At 40.8% G+C, this 15,861-nt stretch overlaps 1 protein-coding gene across 1 annotated transcript; it reads right to left on the reverse strand.

Annotated features, from left to right (window-relative positions):
• Positions 1-1,059: 1,059 nt before the first annotated feature.
• On the reverse strand, positions 1,060-10,201 carry NRSN1 (neurensin 1). The gene is made up of 2 exons (XM_069493478.1): positions 10,013-10,201; positions 1,060-1,458 (listed from the first exon to the last, which is right to left on the reverse strand). The coding sequence occupies exons 1-2, from the start codon at positions 10,199-10,201 to the stop codon at positions 1,060-1,062; spliced, it is 588 nt and encodes a 195-aa protein (XP_069349579.1).
• Between the last annotated feature and the right edge of the window lie 5,660 nt (positions 10,202-15,861).

Raw genomic sequence — 15,861 nt, forward strand, 5'->3', positions numbered from 1 at the left:
TATCTGCCCAGGGGTTTCTTATTTGAGGATGGCTTACTTTTGTCTTTATAAAAATATGACAGCATTGTATAAACTGCTGGGGTTGGATATTTAAGGGTAGGGAGTAAGAAGGCTGCTGACTTGGTGACTTCCCAGGAGTCTAATTCTGAAATTAGAGTCACAAATTTCAGAGGTGGTGAGAGCCACAAAAATATCATTGAACATCCGTGGGGGAGAGTCTAGATGACATGTGGCAAAACAGGAATCTCAGATGTTTGAACACGGAAGGCCCTCAGTGATCACAATCTAGGACTCCCATTATACAGATGGGGAAAGTGAGGCCTGAGAGGTTAAGTGATTGCCCCAAGATCACACAGCTAGTTGGTAGAAGGAACTCAAATTTCCTAGTTTCTAATTTAGTGCTTTTGGACACTGTGTCAATAGACAGTCCTAATATTAATTTCTTTGCCAAGATTCTAAAGTTGACAATTTTAGCTTTAAAAAAAAATCTGGGGAAAACAAAAAGATTTGTGGCGAATGCTGATAACTTTGTATCCAATCTCAGGAACCTCATGTCAAGATACAGTTCAAGGGACTAATGTTTGGGTTAAAATCAGAGAATTCCATGTTTCTATGAACACACACATGACAATATCTTACACATCGTGAGACAGGCATGGAAGACAGCACCACGCAGGAAAGATTAGAAAAATCAATATTAGAAAATAAAACGGTCCACGTTAGCCATTGGTGGGCTGGCCTAAAGTGTTCAGCACTTTCAAATAACACGGGAAACAACACAAAGTCACGATATATGAAAGAGGTGTTGCAGAGGGCTCCTGGCGGGCACACAGAAACACCCTTTGGAAGCAGCTAGAAGCATGTGCACAGGTTGACACATGGCATCGACTTTCACCAGAGCCACCTGCACTGAACGAGTGTGAGTTCGCCCATTCTGCTGCCCAAAGCTGGACATGGCCCTGGGGCAGTTGACATCAAATCCTTGTCACCTCAAAAACTGGTCTGCTCCTTTTAACCGTGTGTGTAAATCAGACAGGAAGGACTGGGGTGGGGAACGTTTCAGGTTGCCGATAGAGGCTGGACATTTTGAACCCTGGACAAAGTGACCGGAATCTTTGTTTCCCCTGGGCCCGGAGCTTTTGTAACTGGCTGGGTGTGGGCCTTGATGTCTGCAATTCGCTCTTTAAACTTTTGCTGAAGGAACTTTTCTTCTTTGGAGTAGCTTTTTGCAAACACGGACATCAGCAGGCACCCTGCCATGGACGTGCCCCCAATGCAGAAGAGAATGGCTCCTGCCAGCTTGTACATGTCGAGGGCACCGTTAAACTGGATGGCGTGCGTGTCGACCACCACGAAGTCAGCTTCGCCAAACGCTTCGATTTTGGGGGGCACAAGAAAGCCCACCGCCAGAACAGTCAATCCGAGAATCACGAAGACTGTACCTGAGATGAGTCCGACCTGGAGGAAGAGAACAACAGGAGCAAGATGGAATAAGCAAGGTGCGGCTCTCCTCTGATCCCTCGGGGGCAGGACCTGTCCTGTTTTTGAGAGATTGAGTATCTCTAGGTCTACCGAATTGACATGAAAACCAAGAAGGTGAAAGGAAGACCTTTCTGACTTTAATGCTAGCCAGAAACTGCAGCTAGCCAGAAACTGATTTTTGTCTGTACGTACAATGCTTTTCAGTTGACCAAATCTGCCTTTGCTTACATTGTCCCATTTGGTCTTGAGGAAGAGATATAAGTGGCCTGATACCCAGGAGCTGGCCTGACTCCATCCCCTAGGCCTTCGCGTTGTTAGAAGCTGGTGGGGAACTCACGCAAAGCCACGCTGTTCTCCCGTCAGGCACGTTCCATCTCACAGAACATTCACACCAGACAGGCTTATTCTGTGGCCATGATGAAGTAAGACAAGACAATGCCCCTTTATAATTTTGTCTAAGCAAAGACAAAAACAAAGCCACTGTGCAAACCACAAAATACCAAACAACCCTTCCCTCTGACTAATATGAATGACTGCCACTTTTTTGCCCATTATGGCTTTAGTCTCACTCTAGTCTGCCCTCCCTATATTCAATCATGGCGTTGTCCCTGACAATTCACAGAGAACTCTTGCTTCATTAGACCCTCTCCCAAATCACCCAACCAAAGCCCACATCCTATAATACTTCCTTTTTCACACTCGCTTGCTGAAATGCCCCATAGTCCCCTATGGTGTCATTGTCTCTCACCGCAATGAGTAACAAACCAACTTGTTCAACATGATAGGTATGTTCCCCATGGTTTTGGCTGGAGGACATTGACGGTCTTTGTAACTCCCCACATCTTTTTCAAGTAAACAGAGAAGGAACCATAATTGCCAGCTTACAGGTTAGGAAATGTAGCCTCAGAGAGGGAAAGTCATTGGCCCAGGGATGGACAGATTGCAAGTTGCAGATGCAGGGCTTAGAAGATCTGTCCTCTTTCTTCTCTCACATATAGCTGTTTGGGCTGTACTTGTGCTGATACTGACAAGTGTTAAGAGTAGCAGATGGAGGTTAAGCTGCATTAGCTCAAGTTCTAATGAACTGTAACACACTGAAGATGGAAACTGAAGTCCCATTAGATGGTTGAAGCGCACAGATTTGGAAGGAACAGAATCAAGCTTGGATTCTAGCACTGCCACCTAGCACTTGAATTGTAGAAGGAAAGTTATGTCAATGTTTTCATTAATTTCCCCATCTACAAAATGACAGGTGGTAATAGTACCTACCTCATAGAATTGTTATGAGGACTAAATGAGACCATGCATGAAAGCACTTAGTCTTGTACCTGGCTAAAGTAATAAATTGTAATAAGTAGATATTATTATTATTATCTGGAAATACACCTCTCGTAAAATTGTAATGCTTCATTGGCAACAGTATTGCAACAATTGCTCAGCATTTGGAATAAAGAATAGCAAATTCTGTTATTTACTTTTTAAACACATTTTTCACTTCCTCCTGCTCCTAATTGCATTTAGTTAGAATAACAAGGCTGGGAAAATCACTAAATATAAAACACCATTTAATCTTCAATATTTAAAGTATATTTGTTTAATCAACTTATTTATTAAAGTTTAGGGGTAATACACTAATAAAGGAGGCTTCACTAACAGAAGGAAAATGTATGCACGAATCTATCACCCCAGTAAAAGGGGGGAAAAGGAGAACTGATATTACTGAGCATCTATTATGACCTAGCATAACACTAGATGTGTTTTTCATTAAATCCTCATAAACATCTTATGAGAGATAGGTATTTTATTCCCATTTCACCTATAAGAAACTGAGGTTTATAGGCCCAAAGAGCATAGTTCAAGGTCCCATAGTTAGTAGGCGGCATGACTGGGTTCTAAGCCAGACCTGCGTGATCACTATTCCAACCTTTCTTCTACCCATATACTTCACCAGTTACTATTTTGTATATTGCCTTCCATTATTTTTTATTTGAACTTCAAAAGAGTTTAAGCCACCATATATGGACATATTTCCTTGATGTAATACTGTGAAGACACTGAAAACACACAAACAAACAAACAAAAGAAAAAACACAAAAAGAGTCAATAGGATGTCTTCTGGAAAAAAAACAGAAGCTATTCTACATAAGATAAAAGTACTGCAGGAAAAACTGGGCTGTAAAATATAACATTTTAGATTGCTTTTTACATTTTTCTAAAAATAGTGGCAAGTACATTCACCTTCCAAGACTAACCATTATTTATAACTTAAGAAATGACTCACAGGAGAAAATTCTGAATGCACAAGCTAAATTAATTTAAATATCCATGGTGACATGCTTCCTATGTGGCTAAATTACCTCCCTCCTCAAGCACTGGCACTAATTCTCAAAAATTGAGGCCAGCAAAAATGTATCCGTCTTAGTTTCTGTGATTCTGCAGAGCCAGGGGGGCCAAGCTCTCTGCCTTGTGTTTCTGTCTTCCCTCCTCACCGCTCTTGTTGCAGCGTGATGCTCAATAAATATCCCGACTGACTAACTTAAACCACCAGACTGCTGAACATGGAGCCAGGTGATTGATGCTCAGAGCAGTCTGCTCCTCAGCTGAGCCGTGCTTTCGATGAAAATCCACTCTTGGACTATCACTCAGAAGCTAAAAGGCAAACCGTGGCTTGCAGATGGCAGAACTCCTGCTCACTTTAAGAACTGGAAAGTGGCTGGCCTTGTCGAGCCTTCTCCCTTTTCCTGTTTACATCAGCGTGTCACAGAAAGGCCTGCCATCAGCGGTGGGGAGGACAGCCTAGTGAACAGCTGACCCAAGGACTCTGAAGGTGCCATCAGTGCAAGTCTAATGAGGACCTCCCAGAGCTGTGCTCACCGAGGGATTCCAAACCTGTTAAAGCGTGGGAGGGACAGCTTGGGACAACAGGCCTGAAGGAGCTACGACAGAATCAAGAGTAGGTTGATTCTTAATTTATCTGAGAGTGGGATGGAGGTGAGGAGGCCAAGTGGTATACATCAGCTTAATCCTGGTACCATGCTGGAGTAGTGGCAGGAATAGAAATTTGGGGAGTGATTCCATACTGTATCATAAAAATTGTCTGTGGACACAGTTCTGAGTTGAAGTGGTCCTATATCTAAGAGTAAGAGGGCTCTATTAAATTGAGAGAATAAAAAAATTGCAATGCAGAGGTTGTTTAAGGGCCCGAGGAAGCAAAGCAGCTGCGTTGAGGGCCCCACAGAAGAGCTGGAGTGGTGCTGGGAGAGTCTTTCTTCAGCCACAGCAGAGCAGCTGCGGACCCTGAGGTGGCGAGGTCAACCCCAGCGGTGAGAGTTTTGAAGGATCTCTCCACGACAAACCCCCAAAGCAGCAGCAAGGACAGTTTTTGTGCTGTGCCTCCTGATGACTCTCTTGGCTGCTGTGAGGATGTGTAAAAACTCTGTCTCTGCTGATGGAAAGCAGAACTGGATGGGGTGGGGTGGGGTGGGGGAACTTGGATTCCAGAAATTCTACTGGTGGGGGTTATAGGCCAGAGACAGCTGTTATTTTGACCAGCATCCCCTTCCTTGTAGCTCAGTGAGCTGATGAGGTCTAAAAATGCAGTTGACTCCAACAGAGCTGGCAGCAGGGGCGACGCAGCTGTTCGGGCAGAGAGGAGGCAGTAATGACTGTTGGAAGCAAGCGCCAGCATGGCAGGCAGGAACAGCGTGGGGTGTGGGGATTGCTGCATGGAGCGACACGTGAAAGGCGCCATCTGGGTTAGAGGAAATTCAGGCGAAGCACATCAAGAGTGAAGACTGGATTTTCCTTCTTCATCAGCCCTGAGGGCTGTGCTGACCTCTCCTTAGCAGGACCCGAGCTCTGAGTGGTGACGTTTGCCAGCAGAGGGGGCAGACTCCGGCTGGTCTGGCTCTGCTTGCCTCAGATCCACACTGAGCTTTACAAAGCAAGACCCGACGCCCGGAGATGATCTAGGTCCTTCCACATGCCTGACCCCACAGTCCTCCCAGACCCCTTCCCCTGGGCAGTGAAATCACATCAGCTCTTCCACGTTGCAGAGACTCCTTCCCTCCAGCATGGAAACATCCAACTGCCTCCGTCTCCAAAAGCTATTCTAGAGCCCTGCGCCCTCTCTAACGACTGCTAGAGAGCATTCCCACCCTTGGCAGCCAAGCTTAGTCCTCCACGGTTTCCTTGAAACGGCCTTCTCTGAGGTCACTACGGACCTCTTAATAATCAAGTGCAATGTGATTTTTCTTTCTTTATCTCACTTAAATATTCTATAATTATTGATATTCATGTTAAACACCGATGCTTTCTTGAAACCCTCCCCTATGGTGATTTCTGACACATTCTCCTGTTTGTGTCTCTTCCTCTAAACGATTCACCCTAAACTTGCTTTGCCAGATGTTCTTCATAAATTGTACTTCCCCAGGGTTCCACTCTCAACCGCCACCTCTTCTTATTTAATATGTTTTCTCTAGGGTTTAATGTGCAGCCACAGTCTGGACTCACACCTATGACTTCCAAACCTCCAGCTCCAGCCTGGACCACTCTCCTGAGCGTCAGATTGTATTTCTGACAGCCAATAGGAGAATCTGTACAAAAATACTTCCTGATACTTCCTCCAACCCAAAATATTCAAAATGGTGCTCTGTAACTTCCTTCCCAATTTCTCTATTTTTGTTCCTTCCATCCACCCATTCACAGAGTCCCTCCTCACAGTCACAGGCACAGAGAATACGTGTAGTGCTGTGTGTGTGTGTTTACATGTGACCACGAGGCATCTCTCTCAGGAAAACTTAGATTTAATATCTTGCCCCCTCGCTGTATTCAAGCTGAAAGGCCGTGGAGAGATTTCTATTACACAGCCTTTCAAAGTCTTCTGTGATCTGGCTCTTGTATGCATTCCCAGGTTCAACTCCTAACTCCTCTTCTCCAACTTCTGAACATTCACCCCAGGCATAGTGGACTATCTGCAGTCCCCTGAACATACCACACTCTCCCACAACTCTCAGCTCTTGCAATGCTTTTCTTTTTACTGGGATGCTTGTTCACAGGTATCTTCTCTGCGGAGCCACTTCTTCCTCAAGCTGCATCAGATACCCACTCCTCCCTGTCCCCCAATCCCCATGCTCCCGGTAAGTACTGTGACTACTACTACAAGAGGGTTTAGCACGCTGAATTGTAACAATCTGTGTGCATGTCTATCTCCCCTACTTGACTCTGAACTCCTTCAGGTCAAGGACTGTATCTCATTCAGAGGTGAAGACTGGCATCTTATTCACATCTGAATCCCAGAACCTCTCCTGTAGCCTAGTGCATGGTGGACAAATAAACATTTGTATAAAGAAAGAAAAAATAGCACTGGGAGACAGATGTTGTGTAGATGCATGTGATAGAGCAAAGATCTAACTCAGACTCATTTGATTCCAATCTCTGTTCTCATTAAGCCCTGCCAAGCTGCCTGCAGCTAAGGAGCTGGCTCAAGGGCAGAGTCCTACCAAAGCACTGTGAGCACAGCCCCCCGGGAGAGACCAACATGGCCCCAGCAACACTATAGTGGAAGAGGGAAGAGGGAAAGCCAGCAATTCAAACCACCTATAGATGCAATGTGAGTGAAAGAAAAAACATAAAAAAGAATTGCAGTAGAAATGCAAGCATAACTGGCACCTTTTTCTGTATTGGTACAAAACGCTTCCTAAACCCAATGGAATGAATTCACTCATATTCCCTAGGAGGAAACCCAAGAACAGTTGGCTTGTCCCTTGGTAGAGATGAAGTCTCTAAGACAGTGAATTCTTAGGCCATTCAAGGTTGACACAAGGCTTCTTGTGTTCTATGGTTAGGATGTGAATCTAGGACTTGGATTTTGCTGTATTATAATCTCTATGAGGCCAGGGATTTTTGCCTGTTTTTTTCTCTGAAGTAGGCCCAGCACAACAAGGAATGAATAACTTTTGGATCTTGTTCATGTAAAATAGAAGGGAGAAAATACTGAAATCTGAATTGTGGGGTTGGTAATTTACTGTGAGTTCTCTGTTTTAAATCCATAATTATGTTTTATTTGATGGGTTTACAGCTTCACAAATCACATAACAACTAGTGCTTTGGATACACCTGAATGCTTACAATATTCTGTGTGTCAGTGGCATTTTAGGTTCTTGGCACAATAGATTTGTCACGCAAATTCCTTTTTTTGACAAATAGGGAAATAACCACCCACTTATCTGGGTAAATACAAGATGTGCCAAGCTTGGCTATGCATTTCATTGGCTCAGGCCAGTCAGGATTCATCAGAGGTGAGATTTCTACAGGGCAAGGATGCTGACTTGACCAATTCTGATACAGAGTACGTGACAATAGTATGATTTTGAATTAACACAGGTCTTGGACAATTCATGTTAACAACTGTGTTACTCAATACTTCATTTATTAACTATAGTTTTATTACCATTTTAGAATTCAGTGCTCCATACAGCATACAGTAATAGTAGCTAGTACAGCCAATGCTTATTGAGTACATACCTGACATTATTTTAAGCTCTGTTATGTTATTTAATCCTCACAGCTTTTATGTGGCAGATACTATAAGTATTACTTTTCAAAGGCCCATTAAAGTCAATTAATTTGCCCAAGGTTACAGAGCTATTAATAAAAGAGCTGGGATTTGAACTCATGTAATCTGAGGTCAGAATCAATGCTGATAATAGTTGTGCTTTACTGCTTCTTATTACCCCATATTGCCAATAAATTGTGATTATGTCAATGTCAATGTCAAAAATTCTGGAAACTTTTGGGAGAAGCACAGAATGTTAGGGCTGGAAGAGAACTTAGGCACTATCTAAGGCTACATCTTCTCAGTATCCCTTCCTGAAGCCTCCTCCTTTTCTTGGTTTCTAAATGTTGGAATGTCCCAATGCCCTCTTCTGTTCTATGCCTATAATTTCTTACTGGATATCTCAGAAATCTGGTGCCTTCTATAGATTCTATGTGTCAATAACTCCCAATCCATGAGCTTCAGATCGGTATATTTAAATTGCCACTAGAGTTCTATACTTGGATGTCTAACAGGCATCTCCAATATAACATGGCCAAAGTCAAAGTCTTGGTTCCCCACCCATAATTTCATTCATCTTAGTAAATTATAAAACCATTCACTAAATAGCTTAGGCTACAAGTCTTGGGGTCATGCTCAAATTCTCTTTATCTCATATCCTATATCTAATTCATCAGCGTGTCCTGACAGCTTGGCATTCAAAGTTTATGCTAAATCTGACTACTTTTCACTATCTCCACTAACACCACCCTAATCTAAGCCGCGAGGATCTCTTGCCTGGGTACTTTAACAGCCTCTAAATTAATCTAGCTGCTTTTGCCTTGTCCTTCTATAATCTATTTTCTGTACAATAGAGAATGATCCTGTTAAAATACCGGTTGGACCATGTTACCACGCTGCTGGATATCTTCAGGTGGTTCCCACGTCTCTCGAGGTAAAAACCCAAGTTCTCACTACTGTCTACAGGGTGCTACATAAATCATCTGTGCCCTGTTATTTTTCTGAATTCATTGCCTGTTCCTTTTCTCACTCCACTCCAACTAGACTGGACTTCTTGCTCTTTTTCAAACATACCAGACTTGCTCCCATTTCAGAGCTTTTGGACTTGCTATTTTCCCAGCCTAGATAATTTTATAGTCTGTTCCTTTAGCTCATTCTGGTGTTTTCTCAAATGGCATCTCCTCTGAAAGGCTTTCACCATCAGCATATCTGAAGGGCGTCTCCATCACTCCCATCCTCTTATCCTGATTCATTTATCTTCATAGCACTTGTCACTACCTGACATTCTATCATGTGGTTTCTTTGTTTACAGTCTGTTTCCCATGATAGCTTGTAAGCTCCATGAGGAGAGGGACTTTTTCTTCTCCTTTTTACCACTTTTTAATCTCCGGCACTTTGGACCCCGTTGGCACAGAGTGGGAGCTCCCTACCTGCCTGCTCAATGACAAGATACATAACCTAGTGAAGCGCCTTCATTCGAGGAAGCTGAGGCTCAGAGGGCCTCGTGAGCACACACTGGTGGAGGCAGCTCTGAGACACCGACCATTGCACCATCTCTCAGCATTAACTGTCTCCAAATACCTAATTATTTCTTTTTAATAATTGTTGCAACTTGTCACATGATACTTACCAAGCCTGTAAGGGAGGCTGAAAGAATATAATGTTTTGCCTATGGATACCTTCATAGCTAGTGAACTTATTGGCATATTATTAACAGTAGCAATAGTAACAGTTAACATGGCAAATGTACCTATTTATGTTTAACCTGCTCATCAATAATTATGCTGTGTTTAGAGGCTCTCTTTGGCCCAAGGTTTAGATTTTCCTTTTCCAAGGGAAGAAAAATGCATTTAGTATTACCAGGAGTGATGCACACACAGAGAATACCAAACCTCTCAGTTCTCTATAGCTACAGTATTTACCATACCCAGTAACTTTTCTATTCCCTGAGTTAGACATATGCTCTTTCCTTACCTTCCAGAATACTGAGCTCCACCTGTTAGGTGATCTCTGGATCTGGAAATCATCCTCATACTCCCAGATTGAGGCGGTACAGTCCTCATAAAACTGGTGTAGGTAGGACCGGACTCCGTAGCGCTGGTACCCACCCTCGGCTGCAGCCTGTGCCTGCTTGGACCCACAGACGTTACTGCAAGAACTCATCCTTCCCAGCTGGAATGACAACATCCACACAGATCAGCCTTGTGTATGCGCTTTGGCCTCAGGATCAACAGACGTGAAAGATGAGAATCAGGCTGGGTAATGTCAGTTTATTGCATTTTTAAAGACCTGTCTTTCTTATAAGCTGCTCTTCCTTTCTGTTTAATGCAAAATTACCTTAAATACTTGATGACTAGAACCAGTTCTCCATAAATGAAATGAGATACAACAGCACAGCTCACTTAAATTATGCAAAAATTTAAGCATGAGAAATGGCAACAAAGAAGCTGAGATTTTCACTGACTTGACAAGATAATCTTTAATCTTTTAGAAGCCAGTAGTCTTTGCATTTACATATTAAAGAATTAGGCAGGCACTTTTATTTGCTAGAGGCAGAATTTGTCTTGGACTGTCCTCTCAGATTCTTAACTGTGTTCCCTTGTGGAATCTACGTGGTGTTATTCTTTTAGCAGTTACTCTTGCCTTCAGATCTCATGTATCTTCCTCTAACATTTTAACTAATTGTCAAGTTATACAGAAGCTCTATCAAAAAGCTGCTGAGCGATTTACACCTCGTGCTTTATTAATCACAAATGGCTTGGACAATAATTTACAACTCACTAAGTCTAACACGATATACTTCCATCATTACTTGTGGATACATCTGTCCATGTGTGTAGCTAGAGTATAATGCGAACAGTAGACCCAGCCTTTTATTATTTTTCAAGAAGTGTCTAGTATAAATAAGAATTCAGAGAATTGTTGATGAAACTATGCCCTGGGTGGGCTGCTTGGGGCTCTGCCTTTTTAAGATGGAAATTTCAACTTCATTTGACCTAACTGATACCCTTAGAGAGAGGCATTTATGTGGATTTGGTTATCAATTCATGGTTTTTTAAAAAAGGGAATTACTGAGGGGCAGTAATTTTGGTGAGTAAGCGAAAGGAATTTGCAGTTATCCTATGTTGGTTCTTTGGTTTTCTGGATCCATATAAGCAAATAAGTGTGCAACTTATTTTTGGATATTTTTGGAATACTTTTTTGGATTTTTCAATGATCTTCTAGATTGTTTTCCTTGCATGGACATAGTCTATCTGTGACAAAGTGAGGAGCAATATGGAAGGTTATTTTCCCATTGAACCATGTTTTCTCAGAGCTTGGGCTACAATCCAGGTCTAAAGAAGTATATTAATTATTTCCAATTACTCATCAAGAAACCAGCTAGTAATGTTTACCTGCAAGAGGAAAATATTAATCTACAGTTTCATGGAGTGCCTTTATGTGGCCACTTAGTTTGGTTGGACAGAATCACGGGGCTAAAATCAAAGTTGAAACCAGAGAGAGTTAGCCCATGGGCACCAAGTGAACCCATGGACCCATAAGAACATTTTGTAAATGTGTACCCTCAGCCACAAGTGAGTTTTGGTTAGAAAATGTAGTCAAATTGAGGAAAATATTCCTCTGATCTTAGAAAAATGATGGAAGCAAGTGCTATTGATGATGACCAATAATGTCATCTTTTTAACTGTTGGCCAATATTACAGTTAGTGCTCCTGCCTTTTTCCTGTTTCAGGTATAGCTACCATCTAAAGAAATCACCCAGGAGGAGAGTGCAGGGAGGCAAAAGTTTGATTTTTATTTTTTACTTTTAAACATTCAGAAGGATATTATTTCACGTAAAGTCAAGCTTTTAGAATGTACTTTGCCTGATTAGAGCAGCAAAGTCTGACAGATCAAAAGAATATTAACCTAGCTTTCATATTTTAAGTGCCAAGATGATCTCTTCAGTACCTTCTACTTAATGCTTATACAATGAATATGATTAATAAGAGCCTATTACCATTGGTACATACATAGAATAATTTTAAAGGCACTTTCTTTTAAGATATTCTAATAAAAATTTTGGTCAAGGGGAGATGCAATTAGTATTACTAACTCTGCTTTGTCATAGAGGAAACTGAGGCATAGAAAAAACTAAAGGTTATACCATGAGTCAGAGAGCAGATGAAAGATGACAATTAACACAATAAGCAGGATTATGGGCTGAATCATGTACTTGCATAATCAGAACCACCTCATCTAAATATATATTTTCAGGTTTCTATAAGGCATCAGAGACTTTAACATGAAAAAAGGACAAGAATCGATATAATACGAATTTTAAATATCCCTCATGGCAACAATAAGAATTATCTTCCTTAGTTGTTGAAGTCACTCTTTCTCAGGATTGAGCTTTGTTGCAGAGAAGGACATGTGATATATTGTAGTCATTCCCTGTATAGCTTGTTTCCAGTATCCTAGGTTAAATGCTTCTGCTTTATCAGATGAGACTCAGTTGTCCAACTTCTTTAAAAGAAAAGATGAGTAAAACCATAAAAGAGATAGAAAGTGTCATAAGATAAATGTTTTTGAACCTGAGTGATTGAAGGCTCTACTTTAAATCATGGATTTTTAGTGATGTTAGATATATTCTGAAAAAGACATCTGAAAGAGGCTTGCTTTCTCCTCCAGAAGAATGTAGCATGAACAAGAACATGCCCTGTTTTATGCCAACCACACAGAGGAGAGAATGGACTCTAATGCTAGTTTCTGAGCTGCAATTTACTGGCCATGAGATTTTAGACAAGCACATTAACTTCTCCCGGCTATGGTTTCATCATTGTTGGAATAAGATGGTTGGACCAGATTAACCTCTAATTCCTTCCAGATGCAGCTTTTCAGGATTTTTTGGCTATGACTCTACAGAATGAGTCAATTCCTGTTTGTTGGACAAACAACTAGGTTTACTGATTTCCCATCTCCCATACCGGGACTGATGGTCAGTCTCAAGTTCTTACTTTATACTAGTCTGTATGTATAAAGCTTCAGTTTAAAGGGCCATATAAGCTAATAGGTTAGTTACTTGCTACTAAGTAGACTGAATGTTTGTATATTGTTTAACGAGTTACTTTAATGTCATATATGTTGCCTAAAATAGTAGACCCTGAGGGTCTAAGAGGTTTCATTCATCTTTCCAACCATATAACTAGTTGGAATTCACTCCTAGAGGAGAATGATCACTTGCAAGAACACATGAATTCTAAAATATAGCATGTTAGAGGGAGGATTTTGGACCTACAAAATCTCAAGAGAGTTATATACCTCATAGGGAAGCCAGTAACCTTTTGTCCCAATACAGAGTATATTACAGTTATTTGGAACCTACTTGGGTGAGTGACACCTCTGATATTGTAAAAAGGACAGGTGAGGTCACTTCCTAAAGCCGCTTTGAAAGCTGAGCAATTATTAAACTATATACAATACACTAGAATTGAAACAGAAATAGAAGTTTTGTGCAAAGCCTTTTTAGCTTGGCTCAGTATTTACTTAAGGAATAAGATTTCATGAGAATTCTGATGTTTGTATTTCAATAGCTGTAGTAGCAGCAGCAAAAACAGTAATATTAGATCTACAACTGTGGTTAAGCAACAGATCTTAGAGAGCTTCTTTCTTTCGAGAAAGCCTTAACATCACAGGAGATACATGAAAAGAGAGGGTGAGTAAAAATGTTGTCCAGTATTGTATTTAAATTAGTCTACATTAATATTCATTTCATAAACATTCTAGTGGAGCCTGCTGCATCCTGCCTGCCAGCATGGTCATCACGATGGATGCACAAGCAACCTTCGTGTGTGGTGATTTGGTCATCTATGAGGAAGGAGTTGTTTTCATTCTCTCTGAAGGACATTCTCGGTGCAGATAAGTGAAGATCCATCTGTAGTTTTCTTCTTTTTATAATCTTTCCATAGCAACTGTCTTAATTGCATGCACAGTTACACATTAAGTGAATATTCACTTCTTACCAAACACAGCACACCTATCATATCCTGGAAACCAAGGGAAGGAGAACATTATGCTGTAGCTCCCTCCCAAATTCTTCTGAGAGGCTTTTTACAGTCAGTATATCTAAGTATCAGCCCTCTGTCATTTTTTATTCCCTTGTCCAGATTGTCTCTTCACAGTACTTGTTACTACCTGATGGTCTATGTGTGGTTTATTTGCTTATGATCTGATAGACTATATACATGATAGACTGTAAGCTCCATGTGGGCAAGCACTTTTTCTGTTCTGTTTACCACTTTAATCTCCAGGACTTTGTAACTTCCTGGCACAGAACTACATGGGTTGGTGTGGGTGATGGTCTGAGTTTGTCATTTCTCCCTTCTTTTAATGTTTCTAAAGCACTAACTATGTGCCAGGTACCTGCGAGATAAATAATGTTTACAAAGATGAGTGGGGCACAGTCTACCCTCACTAGACTCTTGGATTAGAAAGAGACACACCCAGAAGCAATAAATGCGACTAAATGGGCATCGTAAAGACGATGGGAGGGAGTACAAATGCTGAGAATCCCTTGAACCATTCCTTTATTAGGCAAACAAAGCCATGTAGGTGCCACTGTGATCACTAATATGTGCTAAAACACTGTAGTATCGATTATTTTGAAATTTGAATTTCAGTCTAACACATACAATTATATTTTATTTTACAACTGTTCATAGCCATGAAAACAGAAATAAGTCTTTATGCCTCATGAAACCCTAAGAACATGACAGACATTATATTATTTGTCCTCGTGGTCTTCCTGAGAGAAGGGAGGCAGAAAATTGAGGCACAAAAAGGATGAGTGTTTTCCCATGGCTGTACGTGTGAGTCAGTTGTCAGGCCAGGCACAGGGCCTGTGCTATTTATTCTCCTCAAAATATTATTCAATTTTTCATACTGCTTTTCTCTTCCATAAAATAATTCTGAGATAATGAGAGTGAAGTTCCCATTAGAGCCATTTTTTCACAAAGCCAATGCTGCAAGAGACAAGGTATAGGCACAGAGACAATTTAGACCACTTATCCAACACCAAACCAAAAGGTCAATTCACTTAAAAGTCTCAGCCAGACTCATAGTGGATGCAGGAAGGCATGAAAGCCTGCTAACAGCTTTTTCACCTTTAAATCAGGCATTCAGGAATTATAGAAGCATGACCTTAAAACTTGAAAATGTGTTTCTACCAATGGATCATTTCAGAGACATTTTATCTGGGGGTGGGGGGGGGGGACAGTGGTAGTGCTCATGGCTCTATATTATGAGCTTTTTTATATCCTCTAAGTCAGTGAATGTAGCCACTTTTATAATTTTTGAAAGAGAAGTAATGATGTGCAATTATCTTACTCATTATCAATTACTTTAATCATTCAAGATATATATTTTTAGTAGGGTACACAAAGTCTAAAACCACAATGAGAAGAGAACAAGAACCCATATTCTCTTTCAATCTCTTCTTTATCTACACACAGAACATGAGGTGCTTATGAATCTACAGGTGATGAAGTTTGAGTCTTACCTTTAAAGTCCTCTTCTTGTTGTTTATTCTTTGATCTTTCTTTTTAATGGCACATTCTTCAATCCTATTTAAGAAAAAAATCTCTGAAAATGTAATACAGATTAAAATCTGAATTTCATAAGCCATTCATAACTTATAAAGAGTAATTTCAATATTGACAAAAATATTGACAAAGAACTTCTTGTTTTAGATAGCTTTTTTTAAAAAAACAAAAGTATAATGTATTTTATAACTTAATGGGCTCTTATGATTATAGAGTAAATGAGATGACAAATCAAAAGAGCTT

The sequence above is a fragment of the Eulemur rufifrons genome, chromosome 18 (genome assembly GCF_041146395.1).
Source record: "Eulemur rufifrons isolate Redbay chromosome 18, OSU_ERuf_1, whole genome shotgun sequence".
Taxonomy (NCBI): domain Eukaryota; kingdom Metazoa; phylum Chordata; class Mammalia; order Primates; family Lemuridae; genus Eulemur; species Eulemur rufifrons.